General features: G+C 38.1%; 3 protein-coding genes across 4 annotated transcripts in view; 2 read left to right on the top strand and 1 right to left on the bottom strand.

Annotated features, from left to right (window-relative positions):
• Positions 1–23436, top strand: part of LOC143890185 (uncharacterized) — an 83534-nt gene that overhangs the window by 52735 nt on the left and 7363 nt on the right. The gene's annotated exons all lie outside the window — the stretch shown is intronic.
• LOC143889214 (uncharacterized) lies at positions 1143–4675 on the top strand. Its single transcript, XM_077393397.1, has 2 exons — positions 1143–1524; positions 3672–4675. Exons 1-2 carry the CDS (start codon positions 1186–1188, stop codon positions 4203–4205), a joined length of 873 nt encoding a protein of 290 aa, XP_077249512.1. The 5' UTR covers positions 1143–1185; the 3' UTR covers positions 4206–4675.
• On the bottom strand, positions 5838–18112 carry LOC143890182 (Peptidase S41 family protein). Its single transcript, XM_077394757.1, has 13 exons — positions 17955–18112; positions 15869–16241; positions 15608–15757; positions 13636–13718; positions 13254–13462; positions 10160–10228; positions 9829–9947; positions 8659–8734; positions 8538–8579; positions 8072–8180; positions 7212–7309; positions 7026–7119; positions 5838–6165 (listed from the first exon to the last, which is right to left on the bottom strand). Exons 1-13 carry the CDS (start codon positions 18009–18011, stop codon positions 6040–6042), a joined length of 1605 nt encoding a protein of 534 aa, XP_077250872.1. The 5' UTR covers positions 18012–18112; the 3' UTR covers positions 5838–6039.

Below are 23436 nucleotides of genomic sequence, written 5' to 3'. Positions count from 1 at the left end.
AACCCTAATTTTCAGTTTTCAAGTATGAAAACCCTAATTTTTAGTTAGGAAAGACGAGGGCAGTATAGTCATTCCCCCCCTCTCCATCCACTCTGTCAAGTTAAAAAAACCCACGGAAAGTTGAGGGGGCGTCTTTGGTAACTTCCAAACGACAGGGTTTAAAGCGGAAAATGGCCAAACCGCAGGGGGTGTATATGTAATTTTCCCTTAAAAAAACTTTCAGAGTTTTGTAAAGCGTTGCAAACGAATTCGATTTTTTGAAAAAAGCAAATCAATTCTGTCTCTCTCTACAAAAAAATATATATAGAATGCGATTTTTTTTTTCTCATCTGTGGTGACTGAATAATTATGCCCCAACCCTCCAATTTGTGGAGTGATTTGCACAGTTGTCTTCTCACTTCTATCATCCATTTTACAAACAATAAAGTTCTTCCCAACTGTACTTTGGTGCCTCTATTCGTCTTTGAAACAAATTCACCCATGCATGTATAATGCCTCTCCCTAAATTTTAGGGAGTGTTAATATCATCTCCTTTGGAATTTTCTAGAATAATAATGCTTTATAAAACCCTTCCATGGGGCTGTTCTCCGTGGGGATAGCAACTTAGCAAGCCCAGAAAGTGCTCACCCAAGGATCTCTATCTAATGGAGAACAGCCCCTTCTGATCCAAACCAAGGGCCAGGATCAGCCGTTTGAAGTGGGACCAAATAGATGAAAATTCTCCTGTGGGCTGGGGAAAGACGACGGGTGCGACCGCACTGTAAAACAATGTTACCTGGCTAGTGGACCCACCTCCGATTGATCCAAACCGTTCACTTGATATTGATATGCTTTTCTTTTGACATCCTCTGGCTCAAAAATCGGACAAATAGTCCAAGAAGTGATATATTCGTCCCCCCTTTATTCCCTAAGCCAACCCCCTCTAAGTGTATTTATTGATCATCCTTGGGTGGCCCAAGGAAGGGAAAAGATACGCATAAATCAGTCTCCCTAATCCAAGCCTAGCATCCGAAGTTTCACATCCATTTAGATTAGTCATAAGTGGGACCCACTGGTTCGGGAGCCACATCTTATTACAATGAGGTCGCGCTTTCCTGAAGCATTCTAGAAATTCTAGTACACAGACTCTCTCTCTCTCTCTCTCTCTCTCTCTCTCTCTCTCAGCCTCCGAGGATTAGAAATGCTATGTTTGCCTACCACGGAGATTCGACCCTTCTCCTCTCTTTTCCGTGCTCCTTCACTACACATTCCACGTCATCATGGCCACGGAACCCAGTAAACCCTAGAATCGAGCGGGAGCACCTAATTCGATGCTCCAGCAGGCGTACCGGTCCGTACCGGGATTCGAACGCCGATACGGTTCGTACCGGGAGATTCCGATTCCGAGACGAAACCCTAGACGAAGAAGACGAAGGATTCCGAGGGAGGGAGAAACGGAATTGGTGGTCTGATGATTCCACGGAATTGGACGAAGATTCCGACCTCTTCGATCAACAGCCATGGGATAACATCTGGTTTTTCAAGGTATTCTTTTCCTCTATGTACATGTTTTACGAGTGCATTCATCTCTCAGTTAGCTGCATGTGAGGCTTCTGAATATATGTAGCCAAAATCCTTAAAACAAAGACACAAGAAAGAAGAAACTCTCTTCTTCCTCATGTCGATTTATCTTTGAATGGAAACAAACTTCCTATTTTAGTACTCTGTTTTTCATCTTCCCACTGATATGATCAATCTTGAAAACCGTAGGCAGTAGATTGATTGTTGTACTGTATGCCGACACCCACTCTCCTCATCCTTGGTTGCTTTTCCCCTTTGATGATTTGGGGCTTCTACTCTGTGGACACCTAATACAATACCCTTCATATTGAGCCCTAGCATTAGCAATCTGTTCCCCAATTATAGAGCATTTTGCTTGTTTTCTAGATCAACACCCACGTCCCTGCCACCCATCCCTAATTCCTGATGCAGGGGGTGGGGGTGGGGGTGGGGGAGGAATTTATCATCATTTGGTTGCTTTTCTTCAGAGATGAATAGGGGGATAGGGATGGAAGTGCCATTGCAAGTTCACCATATCTTGAACATTACGACTGTCACAGAGATAGACGTTCATAGAGAATTTTTTTCCAGATTGCTATGGGAAACAGTGTTTATATATCAGTTTTTCAAACTCTGCAGCCTTTTCATGAAGGGCAGTCATAAATCGACCCATCTCTCTCTCTCTCTCTCTCTCTCTCTCTCTCTCAGCACTGCCCTATATGGGGGTCGATTTATCATTGCCCTTTCATGCATTGCTGAAAAGCTGGTGATCTCTATTCTGCTTCATTTCTTCTTTTGCATGAATGTGATCCTTTTGTAAGCTCAATTTTCAGTGATATATGGCCAGCTATGGTGACCATTGAAACATATAGAATCGGTATCTGAAAACCTGATTGAGCCAATAAACTTACTGATTTAACTCAACTAGGTAAGAAAGTCGATTTGAGTTAAATAGGTAACTTGGTATTGTTAAAAATTGAAAAATATCAATCAGGTAATCGAGAAACTATATTTGGTGCTTGAAAAACTTTGGTCAAGTACTCTAAAATTTAAAAAATCAGACTATACCATCAGCTCTATAAGGCTGAAAAAGTTGGTCAAGTAACCGACTTCATGAATTCAGGCCTCCAAGAGTCCATCCGAGTTGACTTACCCGAATTTTAGAACCTTGGCTACAATAGGCCCTAAAGATAAATATCACCTTGTAAATTTTATTTTTTTTGAGAAGGTAACCGGTAAATTTTATTAATAACCAAATAAAAGTTATAAAACATACAACCGCAGTGGACAAGGAGCCTCCCACAATGAAAAAGAAACTGTAGTCAACCCCAAAAACAAAACACTGATTCCCCAAACTACTATCTAAAGAACCACAATACTTCCCTTTCTATTCCTTTCGTCAAACTATCTGCCAAGGAGTTAGCAATCTACTTCATATGATTAAGTGTTGGTTACCACTATTCGACAAATATCACGAATCTCCGTGGTTATGCCGTCAAGATTCCACTATCCAGGAGCATTACTAGCTGCCCAAGCAAGAGCATTCAAAGAATCCCCTTCGATAATCAAAGGCCCTGACCCATCTTTTGTGAACTATTTGAGACTACAAAGGGGGATTTGGCCTGTCTCATTTGACTCACAAATCCCTACTGGACCCAAAAAAGATTGAATGATAGTTCATTGATCATCGTGAAACACCCCACCAGTACCATCTTTTTTTGGGTTTTCCCTTTGGGCTACCATCAAAGTTGAACTTTATCAAACCCGGCGGTGGAAAAGACCAACTGGGCACAACCATGATCTTCATCCCCTTCTCAAACACGATTGAATTCCAATTACGGAGAATGTCCCCCTTGTTGAAAGTGAGTCAATTTCTTGTCTTACCCACGCTACAAGATCCACTATGATTTCTAGGATAATTCTACCCACATATTTTGTTCTCTTCAAGTACATGCTCATTTCATTACCATTTGCTCTCTTGAAATATATGCACCTTGTAAAAATTGTTGTCCCAAAATTAAACAATTCCTGATTTATCTCTGATATTCAGGGCCATGTTAATCTCTGATTTGGGTTATTGTAACAGGTGATAATTGTCTAATGTAAAGATTTCTTGATTTCATGGGGTGCAGGTGTTGAAACCCTACGGATGGATGCTTCCAGCTATTATCATATCAATGCTGCTCACAACCGGCCCAAAGGCTTTCCTCATGGCCTTGGCACTCCCTCTTGGACAATCCGCACTTTCTCTAGCGTTTGATAAGTTGTGGGGAAAGGCACGTGGTGGCCCAAAACCCAAGGCCAAGACTAGGAGGAAGCCATTTGCCAGGGCTTCCAGTGACATTGAATGGGAAATGGGAGAAGAAGAAGAAAACAGTGAGAGTAAGGGAATGCCGGGTTATCAGTCATGGGTAGCAACAGATAATGGTGTGGTTGAGAAGGGGGAGAAGGGGGTCGACCAGCGTCGACCCAGTTTTGGTGGGTGGGACGAGTTGGATAGGCGTGGAGCAGCAGCAAAGGGGCCCACAAGGCGGGCACCACGAACCGTAGGTGGGCAGAAGAAGGGTAAATTGACTAGGAGAGGGAGAAACAGAGACGTGCCTTTGCTTTTGAGGTTGTTGATTGCTGTTTTCCCATTCTTGGGTTCATGGACTAAGATATTTTAGTGATTCTCCAGTGTCACATGGCTCGGACTTGGAGACTACTAGTAAGGTTTGCTAAGTTGCCAAGGGGAAGACGGAATCGACTCGGGAAATCTTCTAATTGCGTTTGGGTCTCCTTATTTGACTCACTTCCATTCTATACTGTGTTAATCCCAAAGCTGCCCAAAGTTGTAGACCAGGTTCTGAGGCAGTAGGCATACTAGAGCAGGGATGCCAAAGAAGGGACTTGCTACTACTCTACATGATGCTGAACCATTGAGGCAGAAGACCACGGCCTATTCACAAACACTCGACCCAAAAGCTAAATGTTTCTTCTTCATTACTGCCCTTTTTCTCTTTTAGCACTAACTAGTTTTGCAAGATGTTATATGCCTGGATATTATGAGAGCACATTAAAATTGGAAAGCGATACTACGATCAGCATTTATGTAAGCATATTCTTATTACTGGTTTAAAGGAGCCAGTTTTAGAAATCTTTTGCCACCAAAAATTAGCAGAATTGGAAAGACATGAGCCCTACAGAAATTTCAGGCTTTGAAGACTCGGGAGGAAAGTATATGTTGAGCTGGAATATGATGAATGCGTATGCTTTTTCAAAGAAAAATATTTAGATTCTAAGCCTTTAATTTGTGGGGGCTTTCCTCATGAATGTAGATATGAGGAAAGTATATGATGGCATCACATATTTTTCCATGGGAAATCTGAGCTTGTTGATGTACAAGTGGGAGTCACTCCAAATCATTTATTTCTTAGGCCTTGCTATGGATGGGCCATGGAGCAAAATCCGTCCCCTTTAGACAGTTCTAACCCTCCAATTTGTAGAGACTGCTTTGCTTCTTTTTTTTCTCACCGTTCATTTAGTGGCCACACTTTTGGAGGGTTATAATTTGCTCCATGCTCCATCCAAAGAAAGGTCTAGAAATAAATGGGTTTAGATCATTGGCCAAGTGGCCCCACTTAAACTTTTGTCTGCTCATATTTTTCTTGAAGGCTATGAATCGTCCGATGAGAGTGGCTTTAGGTAGATTTTAAGGTGGCAAACGGCACGGCACGAAACTTCTCGGCCCAAAGTGGCCCGCGGGCCAGGCACAGCCCATGACTTCGTGCCAGCACGGCCGGTGCAACTGTAGCTATTTGTGCCGGGCCGCGGTGGCCGGCACAGCCCATTTGCCACCTTGAGGTAGATTAATGGTTTCGACTGACCAAGTGACCTCAACTCAGTACTTTTGGGAAGAAAAAGTATGCACAAATGCATCACATATTAACATCTCATGTTTGAAATGTCAATCAAATATGTGACTATTTAAGGCATGCAAGTATCAATCCATTTTTTTTGGAGGGAACTAAAATCCACCAGTGTTCAACATCAAATGTTCACACAACTATAGCGTTCCCTTGAAAAGTAAGTTCAATGTATCCTCAAATTTCAATTCAGTAGAATTTAGGAGAAAAAACAAGGAAAAGAAAATGTGGAAAAAATTGGAATCCATGAAAATCCTATAAAAATAAAACTGGGATGAGAGCTAGTAGCTCAATTCGATACTGGTTTACCCAGAAAGAAGAAAAAGGATTGTGAGAATCCTCTTATCAAACATTCTCCATAGTCCATATATTTTCTGAATTCCACTCACAAAATTGCGAAAAAAGCCCTCGGACGCAATAATCTGAATCAATTAAGACGATTTTCACATTTGATCATCGAGAATAATAAAATCTAAAACAATGGAAAGAAGCTTCTCTAAACTCTTAATACACATGAATATCTTGATTATCTGATCTTTCATAGTCATTTGCCAGACACATTAAAGAATGTTAATTTACAATTTTGAGTGATCAATCATCTCGAAAATAGCTTTATGTCATTGAGGTTGCAAGAAGCAGCAGGATCCTTGATGCATCTACAGAATCCATCTTCGTCTAATGGAAATGATGTCGGTAGAGGGTGGTCTGGAATCACGCCGACCTTGACCAGAGCATAGTGGTGGAATCAAGAGGTTAATCATAGTATAAAATAACATGTGTGTAATGTAAGAGCCTATATATTCAGTTTCTTTTCTAACTTTTAGATTAAAAAAATATGAAGAAAAATTGGGAAATAGTGATTAAAGAAATGGGAAACCATCATCAGTGATTATCATGCTAACGTAGAAATTTCATGCTAACGTCAATAGTGAGACCTACATGTCCCCCATTCATCACAAAAGTTAACAAACTGGGTCATTATGATTGGTAGAAATTTTAGTGCTTTTTTAAAGAAAATTTAAGGTAAAGTTTAAGTAGGTTTTGGTGGACACTATAAAAAGAAAGGTGAGGGAGTCCAAATTTTAAAGTTTTATAGTTTTAGAAGTTGGTTTTTTGGGTTTCTTGGCCAGCAACAGGTATCACACTTTCTATTTTTATTTTGGACTACGCAGATGCTCGAAAATAGAAATTAGGCTTTATTTAGGTTGATCTACAGGATGAAATTGATCATATACTAGTGGTTAGGATTATAATAGGGTTTTAAGGTGTTTTGAATCTTTTATATATGAAGTTTTGGTGTTCTTTTCAAAAGGATAATGATTAATGTCAAGTTTTACCCTACCTTGATCATGTGTTGATCGAATCTATTAGCATTTTTATCTCTCTCAAGCTTGCTTGTGAAGATTTATTGGTTGTTTGTGTGATTGTTCAATTCTATAACAAGTTCTCTATTTTGGTAGATTCCTAGTAATTTACTTGAATCAATTGGCAATCCAAGATCATGACACATTGGCCAATATGTTATACAATAGCTGATATTTTGCTATTGGATATGAAAATGATGAAGTGGCAGCTGAAAACCTTATCAATATCTGTGTGAGCCGGGGTCTCATAACGAGCCACTGTAACAGCCAAGCCAGAGCCATCCGACATCTCAAAAACTGACTGGATCTTCCTGTATATTGCATATTGTATAAACCAATAAAACTAGAAAAAAAAAACGAAGATTCTTTCATAGATCCCATCTTGTGAAATGATAAACATTACCCTTTTCCAAATGTGGGCTCTCCAAATAGCACTGCGCGCTTGTTGTCTTTCAAGGCTCCAGCTAATATCTCACTTGCACTTGCTGTTCCTTTGTTTACCTAAAGGAGATAGAGAACAAATGCAGTGTTGATATTATCTATGATAATTTCCTTTTCACTCAGTATATAATTCTTAAAGAAAGAAAGAGTACCAAAATAATGATACAAAAGGACCAGAGCCCTAGGTATGATATTACGTAAGTAAATCACCTAAATGATATTCAAGCATTAGCAATACAATCCATCAAAGCATTGCCCACTCTATGGATATAGCTAATAGAAAAATAGTTCCCAACTCCTTGCCATGTCTATAATCAATTATCTATAAAAAAATAAGGCCCTGTTTGTTTGAGATTGTGGAAACCGATTGCCTTGGGTCCAATATTCGGATTGGAGGGTAGCAATCGGTTGTCATAACGCCAAACGAACAGGGCATAAATGATAATAAAAATTATACAATCCACTTTAGAATAAAAAATTAAAATATTTCTAACGAGTAGTCATAGGAAAGGGAATATAATTTTTGAAAATGAAGTCATGATTATTAATGACTCTCAAAACCACAAATATCGATAACCAGACTAACAAGGGATGCAAACTTCATCTATAAAGTTGCTAATAAATGGATTGAAATTTCAAAGATATAATGGCTTCTTAAAGATTGTAATCTAAACATCAACAAAGTCTGTATGCTACACAAGTAGTCTAATCTAAGTTAGGAAATTTTGCAATGTAAAAGTTAATATAGCTTATCCCTGACCTCGTACAAGTGTTTATTCAAATTCCAATAACAACTTGGAAAGAAGAGTTTATTGAGGATACCAGCACAGCAAGAGGTTCCGATGCTGCTATTGCATTGCTTCCATCTGTCTCGTATATATCTCGAACACCGCGACTGTCACAAATATACACGATCACACCTTTCTCCAGCCTAAATGGTACACACCCAGTAATGAGAACTTAACCAAGTCTCAAAAATTAATTATCCAGCATCCAATTCAGATTGAGGATGCTGATAAAACTACTTCAGCATTTTTATGTGCAAAAAAATTCTAGTTGAGGATAGGAAGAGGAAATGGAAGGTGCTAGGCAATTTCACGGAAAGCCATTTCACAGCACACTTTTGCCGGAGAGAACATGAGTATATAAATACATGAGAGATTTACCATTCCAAAGAAAAAGCAGCATGAGAGATTAACCATTCCAAAGAAAAAGAAACAAGAGATGTATATAAAAACATAAAACAAAACCTCTGGCTCTGCAGAATTGAACATGTGAAAAAGCTTACCAGATTTTGGCAATCTCAATTCCTTCTGGGAAAAGACCGCCACTGCATCAAAATCAGTATATCAGAATTTCCCTTAAAGGTGAATGAGGACATGGATGCATGTTTCGACCAAGCAAATCACCTGTTATTTCGAAGGTCCAACACAAAAGCACTGACATTGTTTCTTCTTAAAGTTTCAATAGCTTCCTTGACTGCCCCTGCAAGCAAAATCTTCTTCAGAACTGATTAGATGGAAATTGATCCACTGGAATTTCATTGGAATCCACTCCATAGTGCTTTTAAGATTGAATGGCATGCACCCTTTAATTCTTTTTCCCCTTTTCTTTACACAAAAGAACATGTTTATTTTAACCAAACAAGGCATCTTAAGGGATATTTGGCAGTCCTAATGCTCTCTTGACAAAACATCTAGATAACAATACTTAAAAGAAAAAAATAGAAGACAAATTGGAAAGCCTTGTCTGACATGTTATTTTGCTTAAGAAGAGTTCCTTTTAAAAAAGAAAAGAAAAAGAGTTTGGGTGACACATTTTATTCTCCATAAGACTGAATCAGATGTGTTGAAAACAGAAGATGCAAGGTTTGGTTTCAAGATATGTGCCCTCATTAGAATTCAGGTTTCTTCCCACTGCTTAGAATAGATATGTTAGCATATGAGAATTTCACATGCATAGAACAAATACCTGGGGTGTGAAACTCAATATTTTTACAACATACATTTGTCTTCACATTTTCTTTTTAATGTAGACGGGCCACCTCAATGCCATTATATTTTTGCCTCCATTTCTTAATAAAATCTTTCATTACTGGTCACAAAGGAAGAACTAAATGTTCACAGAGAGATGAAGAACTTCTTAATGCAAACAGACGTGCCTAAAGCAAAGCTCAAAGCATTGGAAACTAAAAACTTTGTCGAATACCAACTCCATGAAACTCATGAATATACACCATTTGCCCAAACACGGCTTCTATGTGTGAATCTAAATCTTGAAACAATGCAAACACATAGTGGCATTAGAGTTGATCTTAGAAATGCATTGTAAATCGCACCCTTCATGACTTCTGGGCAAAATGGCCACCTAGGACGAGTAAACTTGCAGTAACTTCATGAAGTGAGACCGAGTACAATTAAAACGAAAGTAGGGCCAACTCACTCTTTGTTAAAATCCATCAATAGACTGTATTTGACTCTGAAAAACAGGCTATTGAGAACAAAATAAAAATAATTATCTTACTCAAACAGAAAACCTCCTCCACATAACCAACAAAGCAAACTAGTTGGTTTACTCACCTGAAGCATTTTGGTTGAATGATGTGAGTTTGATATATCCAATTCTTGAGGTATCCTTCCCCAAGCCAGGAACCTCGCAGAGCCTTGACTTCACAGGGTTCAGAGAAACTCTCTCTCGTCTGAAAAACAGTAAACGATTACATTATTATGAAAAGATTAAATTTGGACACCCGTGCTGGTATCTCAGCTCAAACCTAACAGTTTTCACATATTAAACTATCAGATTCATATTATTGAACAAGTAAGCCACTAATAGTTCAGCTTAAAGTATTCAAGCACAACTGGGAGTGTAATACCCACAAACACAAAAGTCATAGAATACTAAACTTACTTTACTTCTATATGCTTTATCTCAGATCCACTGCGAATGGCCAACTGCACTAAGCTTCCATCAGGACCCCTGTAATGTATTTCCATGTATAGGCAAATCAATAGATGAATAAATAAGTAGCAGATTTACATCTCTCTCCATCTCTCTCTCTCTCTACACACATACTGAAGTAGGCCAAATAAGTGGCATATTTGCCTATTAGGACTTTTAGGAATTTATTTCCATGTTTTTAGTTTTTAGGACTTTTATTTTCCATGTTATTTAGAGTTAGGGAAGTAATTTACTTTCCACGGAATTTTTATTTTAATAGCCTATATATAGGCCTCATGTATAAGGGATTTTTAAGTTTTGGATGATTAATTGATGGATTGAGATTTCTCCCCTCTAATTCTTTTCTTCTTATACTTCTAGTTCTCCTCTCCTCTTCTTCCCCTATTCTTCTCCTCATCTATTTCTCCTCCCTGTTCTACATGACATGCATGCATATATATATATATGTTAAAGTATAAAAGATAAATAACGCCTTTCTTCAACAGCTTAAGCTTTTGGAGAAGTTGGTAAGTTAACATGGTATCAGAGCCAAAGGTCTCGAGTTCAAACCTCCTGGATAGCAAAAATCCACATTCGAATATGCGATGGTTGGCCCAAAGTGGGACCACATGTGCCATGTGTTTCCCAAGTGGGCCACACGTGCGGGGGAGTGTTAAAGTATAAAAGATAAATAAAGCCTTTCTTCAACAGCTTAAGCTTTTGGAGAAGTTGGTAAGTTAACAATACACACACACACACACACACACACACACACACACACACACACAGGGGAGTTGCTAACACGTACCCTCAAAGGGTGACGCTTACCTCAGTATTTCTCACTTTTCAAAGAACATCCTCAGTCCTCACCAGACCACCTTCACTAACTCTTATGTCTTGCCTTTGAAAAATACCTTCATTAATTGTCACCAATAACCCTCATTAATTTAAACCACACCCTTATCATTTATTTATTATCCCTAACCCCTGGTCCCAATAAGTCCGAGTTAATATTTCCCATACACACACACACGTGTACATATACATATATACTCTACTGATATCCACACGACCATGTTGAATCACCTTGACGTACACTTAATTAATTTCCATCTAAGAACTTTTGGGGAATTGTAATAGCTTTATGGCGGCTTAAAAAAGTACAAACAAGTAGATCCACCCCATTAACAAAACATGGTCGTGTAGATATCAGTCCCCAATATAAATAAATACTTATAAACTCACATGTATGTGTGTATATGTGTGTAGATAGACAGATAGATATAGATATGTATACATAATATGGAAAAAAGAAAAGCAAGTATTTTGAACAACAGAAGTCCTAAAGATGGCTAGAGAGACTCCAAGTTTTACAAGCCCTTCTAAATACACTATTCAAGGTTTCAGGAAGAGGATAAAATAAAAGAATTATGATAAACATACATGAAACATTACGCTACTTCTAGCAAGCATATTCTGATGTCCAAGGTCCAAACTACTTTCTATTGGATCTATTAATGAAGCTGCTCAATTAACTCGTATGGGTGTGGCTCTTTGGCTTAAAGTCATGGGTATGTTCCACATTGAGTCGAGTTCAAATCCCCCCGGGCTTATCCGATGCGCGTGGTTTACGCGTGATTGCGCACATCCGTAGGGAATAGTCCCGCCCTAAAAATTGGGGTGGGGATACCCTATGTCATCCAAAAAAATTAATGAAGCTGCTCAAAGCCTCAAATACAGAATATTTGCATGGATGCGCATAAACAAACTAAATAATATAATGATCAAAGATAGAAGTGGCTCCAGAAAATAATAAACAAAATATGTCATTATATACTGATGTTCCATGCATCTTAGCCATTTTAGATGAAAAGCGAAAATTCAAAACTAGCTAAATGCCAACATTCAGCAAAGACAGAATCTCAAGAATGAGCTTTTGTCAAGAGAAACAAGAACTAGGCTCGTAGCCTAGTACAAAAGAAAAACCCATTATTTAGGCTCATCCAATAGGACCCTTAGAAGCAGGAACCTCCTCTCGGGGTGCCGCTCCCACCTCGGAACCTTGATTCGGCGCTCCTTAGGAAGGAGCTTCCAGGGAACGCGACCCCAAAGAGACGGGAACCGCTCTAATGACGCTCCCAGTCTGCTTCTATTACTCTATAAGTCCCACCATCACCAATTTCCTTATATCAAACTCCTCCAACTCTTCAAAGTACTTCATTTGAGCAAGCACAAAGGCTTGTACATCTTCAGAAGGCACAAGGAACGAGTGCACACAAATGAAGATGGTGAAGATGGTTAGAAATTAGCTTTTAGATGTACTTAAATTTTGAAAGATACAAATGAAAAATGGTTAGAAACTATTATTTTTTTATGTACTTGAATTTTGAAAGATATATAAAGAAAATATTACATGCACGCTCCCACGGCGCTTCCAAACTTAGACTCTTCTAGACCCCACGCTTCTCCGCCCCCACTCCCGCCTTCGCTCCCGCCCCCGCACCCGCTTTGTGCTTCTAAGATAGGACCACGAATTGTGCCAAATTGTGATCCCTACCCAATCCCTACGCTTGGCCACAAATTTATGTACAACAATGCTCTTATGGCTAAAAATTTTACACGGGGTCAATTTTTGGATAGTTTCTTTTTGTTTAACCATCAACTGGGCTTAACCAAATTAAGGCATAAAAGTTTATAGTGATAAAAAAATTCACTGTAAAATTTTACGCCCCCTTTATTTTCAGCTGTTCGTTTGCACTCGGTAAAATCAAGCATAAAACAACAGGCTTTCTTTTGGGCATTTCACCGAACATATGGCATCTCCATAACGGTGACACGCCAGAGGCGACAAAGTGGTTTCTTTGGTGTGAAGAAAAGCGTTGGAAAAAAGTTCAAAAATTCGAGTTTGACTGACATCTGGCGGAACTAAAATAAACAGCGGAAAATTCCTGTCAGGTGTAAAATGTTGGGTTCAGGGCATGCCAGAACAGACCCATAATGCCAAAAAAAAAATGGAATGGAAAATTCTCCTAGTTACAAGTTATCGGTAAAGTAGAAATCTTACTGTAAGCGTTCTGCTGCATCATATAACCCCATGGTTTCTGTATTTGTATCATCAATTGACAAAATAACATCTCCAGGCAAAATTCCAGCTCTGCTTGCAGGGCCTCCTGGAGCAGATGAAATCACAACAAGTTCTGTAGATGAACCATCAACTCTTATGGGGTATCCTATTGATAACCCTACGCCTGTAAGAGCACCTTGAGTGCCGGACTGCCTTCAAAGAAGATAATGACATACTTTAGAAATAAGCTTCAGAGCAATATTTATTTCTAAATGACATTAAAGATAACAGTAGAACATCAGGAATGAGATTGTATGCATGTTGAGTATTCAAGCAAATATGCAATAATAATTTGAGGTGACAAGTAGAAACAGATTTATACCCGCAAACTCTTGAACTTTTCAGGTTCTAGGAAGCGAGTAAAAGGATCGTCCAACGTTGCAAGCATTTTCTTTATAGCCATATCTGTGTAAAAACATCAGTAAAATTTATGCAGCAATTACATAAAAAAGTTGAAGAACCTCGCTAAAAAAATCATGAGGTCAATGATGGTCAAATAATCTCTATTAATATGTCTCATGGGTCAATTTCTTTCTTTCTCTCTGTTTTTTTTTTTTGGTTGAAAATATAACTTAAATTTCATTGGAAGAAAAAAGAGGCAAATATCATGTGAACCAATAGGCCACATATCAGATATTAAATTCATAAGAATAGACACTACACTTAAAAACTTTATAAATGATATGAGTCGGCTGCCAAGACCCCAGACTACAGTTAAGCACCCACGCAACGACAATTGATTAGTATCCCTAGACGATAAGCATCCATCTAATTTTGATTGAATGATTTCTAACTCATCTTTGCATGTCCCGTGGATTAAACCTCAGCCACCATTTGAATGCGTGAAGATAAAATAGTTCTTTTATCATTAAAAAAAGATAAAATAGTTCTTTTTTATTTCCCCATTTCATATCCATCCAACATTTATCAGGTATAACCGAAGGATGCAGTTAGTAGATTGAACTATCTGCCATTACGATTGCAATTACAGTCATTGCAAGTTTCTTGGTTGAACTACACAAAACTTGGGGTATCATGGCAGATTCATTTTCAGCCTACTTGTGGGTGCATAAATAAAACTTAGGCAATTCATCTGAGAGGCTTTTCCTAGGAACTATAGCCCCTTCTTAGGAGCACAAACCAATTACTGTGCTCAATTAAATACATGAGCAAATAGAAGACAGAGAAAGTTATCTAGCTTTGGATAGTGCAGTTGAGAAATTGAGCCATAGTGGCTATCTAGACAGATTTTGCAACATTTGCACAAGGTAGTTTCTTGTGATAATCGAGCAGGTGTATACTTATGCAAGTGACACATGGGGCCACACACCTAGAGAATGTCAGATTATATATATATATATATATATATATATATATATATATATATATATATATATGAGGAAAGTGTTGGTGAGCTTAAGCGCCCCAATCACATGGGTCCCACATTTTCTGTGGTGATCCAAACCATTCATTTGCAAGGCCCTATCATAGATAGGGTGTGTACCAAAAATCAGCTCCATAGGATCATCCTAACCCCTCCATTTGTGGAGGACAAAAATGGGCAGATTTGTGGACAAATAATGTCTGTTCATTTTGACCTCCACAAATGGATGGGTTAGGATGATCCTATGGAGCTGATTTTTGGTACACACCCCATCTATGTAAGGGCCTTTCAAATGAATGCTTTGGATCATCCTAACAAAGTAGGCCCCAATGTGATTGGGAGCTTAAGCTCACCAACACTTTCCTCATATATATATATATATATATATATATATATTTGACTTTTAACCCCACATAAAAAGTAGAGAGAGAGAACCAAAACTGGATGACTATATACGTATATAACGATAATATCAGTTAATGACACAAATGGAAGATGACACAACTTATACATTTTTAGGGGGGGAAATAACTGAAATTCAATCATAAAATCATATTGGTGAAACAACTTTAAAGATTCAGATATTAATTATCGGACGCATTGTCACACCCCATATTTTGTCAAGGAGAACATGGATTCCATTGTATATTATATGTGATGTTAGGCAATGGATAAATAAAGTTAAATGAAATCGTTAAGCATTGCTTCATGAGAGGCTTTTTGAATACCATCCTGTTTCAATTTTAGAAAGTGTGATTTAGGCAACCAGTAAAATGATGTATTTACTGGCTCTTCAAATGAAAGAGAGTTTAAGAAATACATATGCAAGTTTCTCTCTCCCAACATAAATTTAGCGAGTAATGCTTTCAACCTGGAACCAGCATAGAGAAACAAAGAATGAAAGCCATACATGTCTCTGCTCGTGTGTTCATTGGTTCATTTCGAAGTGCATTTTCTCGATACCGAAACCAACTTTGCCCATTAAATGTTTTGTCAAAATATGCACGGTCAATTGTCCTCCATGCCTCCAAGAAAAGCAGATTCTCATCTGTGAGTGCCCCTACATTTGAATTACAAAGTAATGTGATTCCTTTACTAACTAACAAGACATTGCAACTTCTCTGCTATCAAATAATTCAAAATCCAGTTATTTGAAGACGAGTGTACTTACAAGAAGGAGCTTTACTAATAGCCACAGAAACTGACATTGTAAGCATCACACCAAAGGCTAACCGAATGAAGAGAACAGAAAAACAGTTTTTTAACTTCTCCTGCCAATTCATTACTTTGTAAAGGCTGATGGCACATTCCTCAAATTTTGTGGTGCCACAACTAATCAGTAACAACCAAGATCGAGATGAGAATCTTTGAATCTTTAAAAATGGCTGAAACAAGGAACTGCACGATGTAAAAGCTCCCTTTACAATATTGACCGGCCTGTACATTTTTGTTCTTCTATTAATGCTATAATTTAAATATTGTATTGGGCTGTGAAATTGATCTTCCATGATCCTGGAGACCTTCTGAGATTTCCATTGCAGGACCTACAAAGAGCCATCAGATGCATTAGACAAACAACTACTAAATATAAAAAGAACATGTAATAATGGATCCGTTGTGTAAATATAATAAACTGCTCACTATAGCATTATTTACACATAAAAGTCCATCAACTTATGCATGTTAAGAAGTTGCGATACATTAACCAGTTGTGGCCTTACTTAACTGAACTAAAAAGTATGCCTCTTGTGACTGAACCCCCATCAAGAATAATTTTGAGTCAGGATTAAAGATTGTCGTATGTGTCATGAATCACACGCAATTATAAAATGTTGATCCATCTAGAAAGGGATCACTAACAAGTGCAATAACATTCAGCACCATACTACACAAAACATTCCCAGTGTGAAAAATCCAAGTTAAATCATAAGAAAATTTGCAATATCGATGTGTATATTGTGTATTGATTTTTTATTTGATCAAATTCAATAAAATTTTAGTCGAACAAATGAAGTAAAAAGGCACCATTCATACAAATGCAGTACAAAGCGAGCATAATAGCCCATAAAAAAAAAGGGAGCATAATAGACACAAGTAACCTCTCAACAATATATGCCTCGTGGAAATACTCATTCATCCACGGGTCATTTGGATACGCGGATTTTAGAATCCAGGTTTTTAGTTTGAAAACAGTGTAAAAGAGGGTTCATGATCAAGCTGTTGTATCCTGTCCTGACAGCGTTTCTTGGATTTTAAGTGAGAAATTCAGGTTTTAAAAATCTCTCCTGCATCCTGAGATTTCTAAAACCTGGAAATATGCGAGGATCTGCTACTCTCTTGCTGTCGGAAAGAAGGGCGAGAAGTCAAAAACTAATCAAAAATGATGGCTGGTCTGCTTCTTCTCGTCTCTTAGCTACAATTTTGAAGAAATCCCGGATTCTAAAATCCGCGTATCAAAACGGCCCCCTAAAGCCCTTGTAACATGCAACATTCATGGGTTTTGACCATGGTTTTAAATTTCGACCGAAATCCAAAATTTCGGACTTAAACAAAATGGTAACGAAACAGAAATTCGTCGAAATGTATAATAAAATAATAATTTTTTATTCCGTTGAAGAATTTCGAACGAAATTACCGAAATTTTGCAGTCCCAAAAATCCGGCTTTTGGTGCGCCGATACCAAATTTCGCCGGAAATTTCGGGATTTCGGCTGAAATTTCAGTTTCGGATAAGTCTGAAATTTTAGCCGAAACCGAAATTTTAAACCATGATTTGACTAGCTATTTCTATGCTTTCCAAGATTTGAAATTCAATGGAAAATTACGATTTGCTGTTTTAAAGCCCTTTTCGTTTTACTTTTAGTACAAAGAAAACTACTGTTAGGGTTCAATTTTCCAAAAATAAAATAGGACCATAGAACTGTAACCCATATCAACTCAAGGCTGTAATGATGATATATGAAATCAGGTTGTAAAAATAAAATAAAAAATCTTCTAAATAAAAAAAAGAAGGAGAAATGAGATATTTCCAAATCAAGCCGATTCTCGAATCATCTACCCAGAAGGGGGAAAGGCATACTCTCGAATCCCACATCAAAATTTAATTAAATTTGAACATTCAATGCCATTTTATGCACCAACTAAATATATGAAGAATGTAAAAAGGTCTTTGGAATCGAATTAAATATGTATAATCAACAAAAATACATGAGCTTTCACACATTGAGAAAAATCTAGTAAAGCAATTTAAGTATTTACCTGAGGATTGAGATGAGGAAGAGAAAGGGAAGAGCATAAGGCTACTAGCTCCATCATCCCTTGAGAACCCAACAAAAGCCCGAGAATGCCCTTCGTTTTCTTATCGTTCTCCTTCTAATGAAGGGAAAACGCCATGTATGTATTGACTAGAGAAACTGTTATCAGCACTACCATAATTTGATGATTGCACTCCTCAATTTATTCAAAAGTACAGTATGGCCCCCACCATAGGATGATCCAAACCGTCCCTTAGATGGGCCACAGCCTAAATAGGTTGTGCCCCAAAAATAATTTCAATAGGTTCATCCTAACCCCTATTGAAATGATTTTTGGGGCACAACCTATTTAGGCTGTGGCCCATCTAATGGAGATAGGGGGTTAGGATGAACCTATTGAAATGATTTTTGGGGCACAACCTATTTAGGCTGTGGCCCATCTAATGGGCTGTTTGGATCATCCTATGGTGAGGGCCATACCTTACTTTTTAATAAAGAGAGGAGTGCAATCAGCAAAATATGATAGTGCTGTTAACATTTCCCTAAAATAATATAACCCTATATGCGTATTACTATGAGATTTTATAAGATGTGAGTGTCTTTGGAGAAGATAGTGGGGTCCACTTTTTAGGATGATCCAAACCGTTCATTTGATGGGCCACAAGGTTGTACCCTTAAATCATCTTCATAGAATGATCCTAACCCAAATTGGAGGGTTAGGACCTATTTATGTTGCGGCCCATCAAATGAATGGTTTGGATCATCCTAAGAAGTGGGCCCTACCATACATTCTGAACGGTTTGGGACATCAGGTTTCGTAAATAAATCTTTTGAAGAATGCTCTACTCCAGTCCTTCACATGTGAATCTGGATTTCCCAAGCTAGAGCCATCAAAATTTAACTTAAAGTATCCTTGCCTAGGCGTTGTTACTGCATACATCCATGCAATGGTCAGCACAGGAACAATTGAATATGCATCTCCTTAGTACATCGAATACTGAGGTCTGCTTTAATTCATAGGAATTGGATTTTTAGGGGTATGTGATAGAACTGATCCTCTAAAAAACAGAGTTAATTCCCACTAGAAACCAGAAAGATAAGAAGGATCAAGAAATGTAGCAGGAAGAAGAAGATAGAAGAGAGAAAAAGAGAAAGAGAACAGAATTCTTTATATTTTTCATTAGCTTTGCCCTGGAATTACATCATTATTTATAGTTGTCCATCTCCACTAACCCAACTAACATAACAACATTTACTTTCTTTATTTCCTGAAAGACAACTATACTGACTTACTTATTCTATACTGACTTACTTATTCTCTAGTAACTAATGGCTTACATAATCATTCAGCCAAGGTGGCTTATTCCTCCTCCTTTGTATCTTGTTTCCACATTCTTGCTCAACAAGTGATTCCGAGTCAATCTCTTCAGTGTTATCCATCTGTATCTCCTGTCCATTACCTTCCTGATAGCTATCATTGCCCACCCCATTAAAAATAACCTTGTCCTCAAGGTTGAATGTCGGAAAATCAGATTGCAGAGTTGTGAGATTTTCCCAAGAGGTACCTTCTGGAAGCAACCCACTCCATTGCACCAGTACCTGTTGTACTGGCTTGCCCTGTTGATACACCATTCTTTGTCCCAAGATAGCTAATGGTGTAATTAACGGTTGATTGTTAAAATCCTGCAGTGGTAAGGTACAAACTGATTGTGGACTAGGCCCATAGTAAGGTTTAAGCTGGGAAACATGAAAGACTGGATGAATTCGGCTACCTTCCGGAAGCTGAAGTTTATATGCAACCTTCCCTACCTTGTCCAAAATTTGATAAGGACCAAAAAATCGTTTACTGAGTTTCTGTGAAAATCTATTTGCAAGGGATTGTTGCCTGTAGGGTTGAAGCTTTAGAAGAACCCAAGTTCCAACATCAAAGTTCTTATCCAGACGTTTTTGATCAGCCATACATTTCATCCCGGATTGAACTTGAGTTAAATTTGTTTTAAGTCTGATCAAAACAGCATCTCTATTTTGTAGCTCTGTATCTACAGCTTCAACTGATGAAGTACCTGGAATGTAAGAGGGCAATGACGGAGGTGGTCTCCCATAGACAGCCTCAAAGGGCGTCATCTGGATTGCGCTATGAAATGAGGTATTATACGAAAATTCTGCCCACACCAAAAAAGAGTGCCAGAGTTTAGGATTATCTTGGGTAAAATTTCGTAAATACTGCTCGACACAACGATTTAAAACCTCTCATTGTCCATCCGTTTGTGGATGATAAGCTGAAGAAAGATTCAGTGTTGTTTCGCTCATCTTGAAGATTTCAGACCAAGATTTACTAAGGAAAGTTGGGTCTCTATCAGAAACGATGGATTTAGGAATTCCATGTAATTTTACTACCATCTCTGTAAACAAATTAGCAACTTTAACGGCATTATAGTTAGCTGGAAGAGCCCCCAAATGCGCATACTTTGACAATCTGTCGATAACAACTAGTATAGCAGAAAACCCATTCGAAAGAGGCATTCCTGTAATGAAATCCATCTCTATATTCTCCCAAATCATGTTCGGAATGGGTAAAGGTTGTAATAACCCTGACGGTGAAGCTGTTGAATACTTAATTTGCTGACAGATCAAACAATTTTTCACAAATTGTTTAACATCAATCCTTAATTTGAACCAAAAGAAACTTGCTGAGATTTTCTTAATGGTGCGTAATACGCCAGGATCCCCTGCTTGCGGCTCATAGAGGATGATGGCTCGCAGAGAAGAAGTAGAGCTAATGAATATTCGATGATCATAAAAAAGAATGCCATTTTTTATAGTAAATTCTGGTGCTGCTAGGCCCTTACTAATCTGATCATGCTTCTCCAATAACTCCGGATTAGTTGTATTCCCCAGTTGGATTTGAGCTGAAATGTCGAACACTGGACTCGATATAGCCATCTGTAACAGCTCAGAATGAACTGACTCTGAAGTTGGAAGTACCTCCTCTACCCTGGACAACGCATCAGCTGCTTGATTATCCTTGCTAGCTTTATACTCAACGGAATGGTTGTATCCTAGTAACTAATACAAATATTGTTGTTGCTCTGGTGTTTGTATGACTTGAGCCATCAGATTTTTCAAGCTCCGGTGATCTGTATAAATGGTAAAATTTCTACCAAGTAGATATTGTCGCCATTTCTTTACAGCTTCCGTAATTGCAAACAATTCCTTTACATTAGCTGATGTGAGCGCCATCGTGGGAGTCATTTTCTTACTGAAATAGGCTATTGGATGCTTGTTTTGCATTAAAACGACACCAACAACAATATTTAAAGCATCCGTTTCTAAAATGAAAGCTTGAGAAAAATCTGGTAATGCTAATACTGGTAATTGAGTCATTAGGAGTTTCAACTCATTGAAAGCTAACTGAGATTCACCTGACCAATGGAACACATCCCTTTTTAACAGATTAGTAAGAGGGAAAGCTATAGTTGCATAATGTCGGACAAATCGACGATAATACCCTGTAAGCCCAAGAAACCCTCTTAACTGCTTCAAATTTGTAGGTGCTAGCCAATCTTGGACTGCTTGAATTTTTTGTTGGATCTGGTTGTACACCCTCACATGATACTAAATGACCCAAATATTCAATCTTGGATTGGCAAAATTGGCACTTACTCAATTTAGCAAACAATTGGTTAGTAGACAAACTTTGAAGACAGAATTTAAATGTACCGCATGTTCGTCGATGGAATGACTGTAAACAAGAATATCGTCAAAAAATACAATGACAACTCGTCTCAGAAAAGGCTTGAAAATCATGTTCATGGTACTTTGAAATGTAGATGGGGGCATTTGTTAAACCAAATGGCATAACTAAAAACTCATAATGTCCCTCATGAGTCCTAAACGCAGTCTTAGCACAATCCTCTGTTTTCATTCTTACTTGGTGGTACCCTGACCTGAGATCGAGTTTAGAAAACACCACGGCACCATGTAACTCATCCATTAATTCATCAATGGTTGGTATATGAAATCTGTCTTTCACCCTAATTGAATTTAAAGCTCTGTAGTATACACAAAATCGCCAGGTATTATCTTTCTTTTTTACTAATAGAACATGGGAGGAATAGGGTCTGTGGCTAGGTACAATAATCCCATCATCCAGCATTTCCTGAACTAGTTTCTCAATTTCAGTCTTTTGGAAGTGAGGATAACGATATGGCTTAACATTTACGGGGTTCGAACCAGGTAGAAGATGAATTGAATGGTCCATTTCACGCTGAGGTGGAAGACCTGTTGGTCGATGAAAAACATTGTTGTACTTGAGCAAAATATTGAATATAGCAGGTGGTAACCCATCAGGCAGTGCAATATCACTAGTTACATCCATCACAGAAAGTGTTGGTAGATGACCAATACATAACAATTGGAAATATGAGGCAACTGAATCAGATTTAGTTAGGCTTTTCAATTGTGCAGGTGTGAGTGGAGAAGGATTTAATTGAGACTCCCCAATTATATCATGCCATTTAAACTCCATTGTTGAAAGTTTGTAATCAGTGACAACTGGTCCTAACTCTGCTTGCCATTGAATTCCCCACACAATATCCGCCCCTTTCACTGGTAATATGTATAAGTCCACAAAAAATGTATGCGATTGCAAAATCAATTTCACCTTCAAACATTTTTTGTTACAGAGTACGTACTCACCATTTCCGATAAGGACTTTAAAAGGTGTAGATGGTAAAATAGGCCACTTTAAAGAAGTTGCAATTTTTTCTTTGACGAAGTTGTGGGTAGAACCACTATCAACCAAAACATGAATAGCTGAGGTTCCAGAAACTCCAGTTAGTCTAATTGTACTCAGTTTTTGTTGTCCCATCATAGCATGGAAACTGATTTCTGCAGAATTTTCTGATGTAAATGCTTCAGTGTGCTCCAATGTAATGTCAGCAAGATATTCATTCACAATGAAATCATTATCCTCATCGATTGCTGATAAATGATATAATCTTTTCCGACAATCGTGTCCTTGGGTATATTTTTCATCACAAAAATAACAGAGCCCTTTTTCTCGTTTGTTTTTCATTTCCTCCTTACTAAGTTGTCTGGTCCGAACTGGTATTTGTGTTAATGAAGGAGCAGGGAGTGATTTTATCGGGTTATTGGGAGGGGTTGGTAATAATCTAGGTCCCCTACAGGTTTAAACAATTAGATTTCCAAGATTTCTTCAGATTGTCGTATTTTTGCTCATAGATTCGAGCTAAAGAAATGGTTTGCAATAAGGACGATGGTTGTAACACTTGTAATTCCCTCTTTAAATCTGGTTTAAGGCCCAAAATGAAAAAACTAATGAGAAATTCTTCAGAGAGACCACTGACCTTATTGGACGTCTCCTCGAATCTTGATTGATAATCTTCAACAGTTGTGATTTGATGAAGCTTTGCAAGCTCACCTTTGGGGTCTTCATAAAGAGATGGACCAAATCGGTTCTTGAT

The sequence above is a fragment of the Tasmannia lanceolata genome, unplaced genomic scaffold, assembly GCF_043159265.1.
Source record: "Tasmannia lanceolata isolate RefF3 unplaced genomic scaffold, GAP_Taslan_0.1 ptg000013l, whole genome shotgun sequence".
In the NCBI taxonomy this organism is placed as follows: Eukaryota; Viridiplantae; Streptophyta; class Magnoliopsida; order Canellales; family Winteraceae; genus Tasmannia; species Tasmannia lanceolata.
The sequence above is the reverse complement of the archived record's forward strand: the minus strand, read 5'-3'. Positions and strand labels throughout refer to the sequence as shown.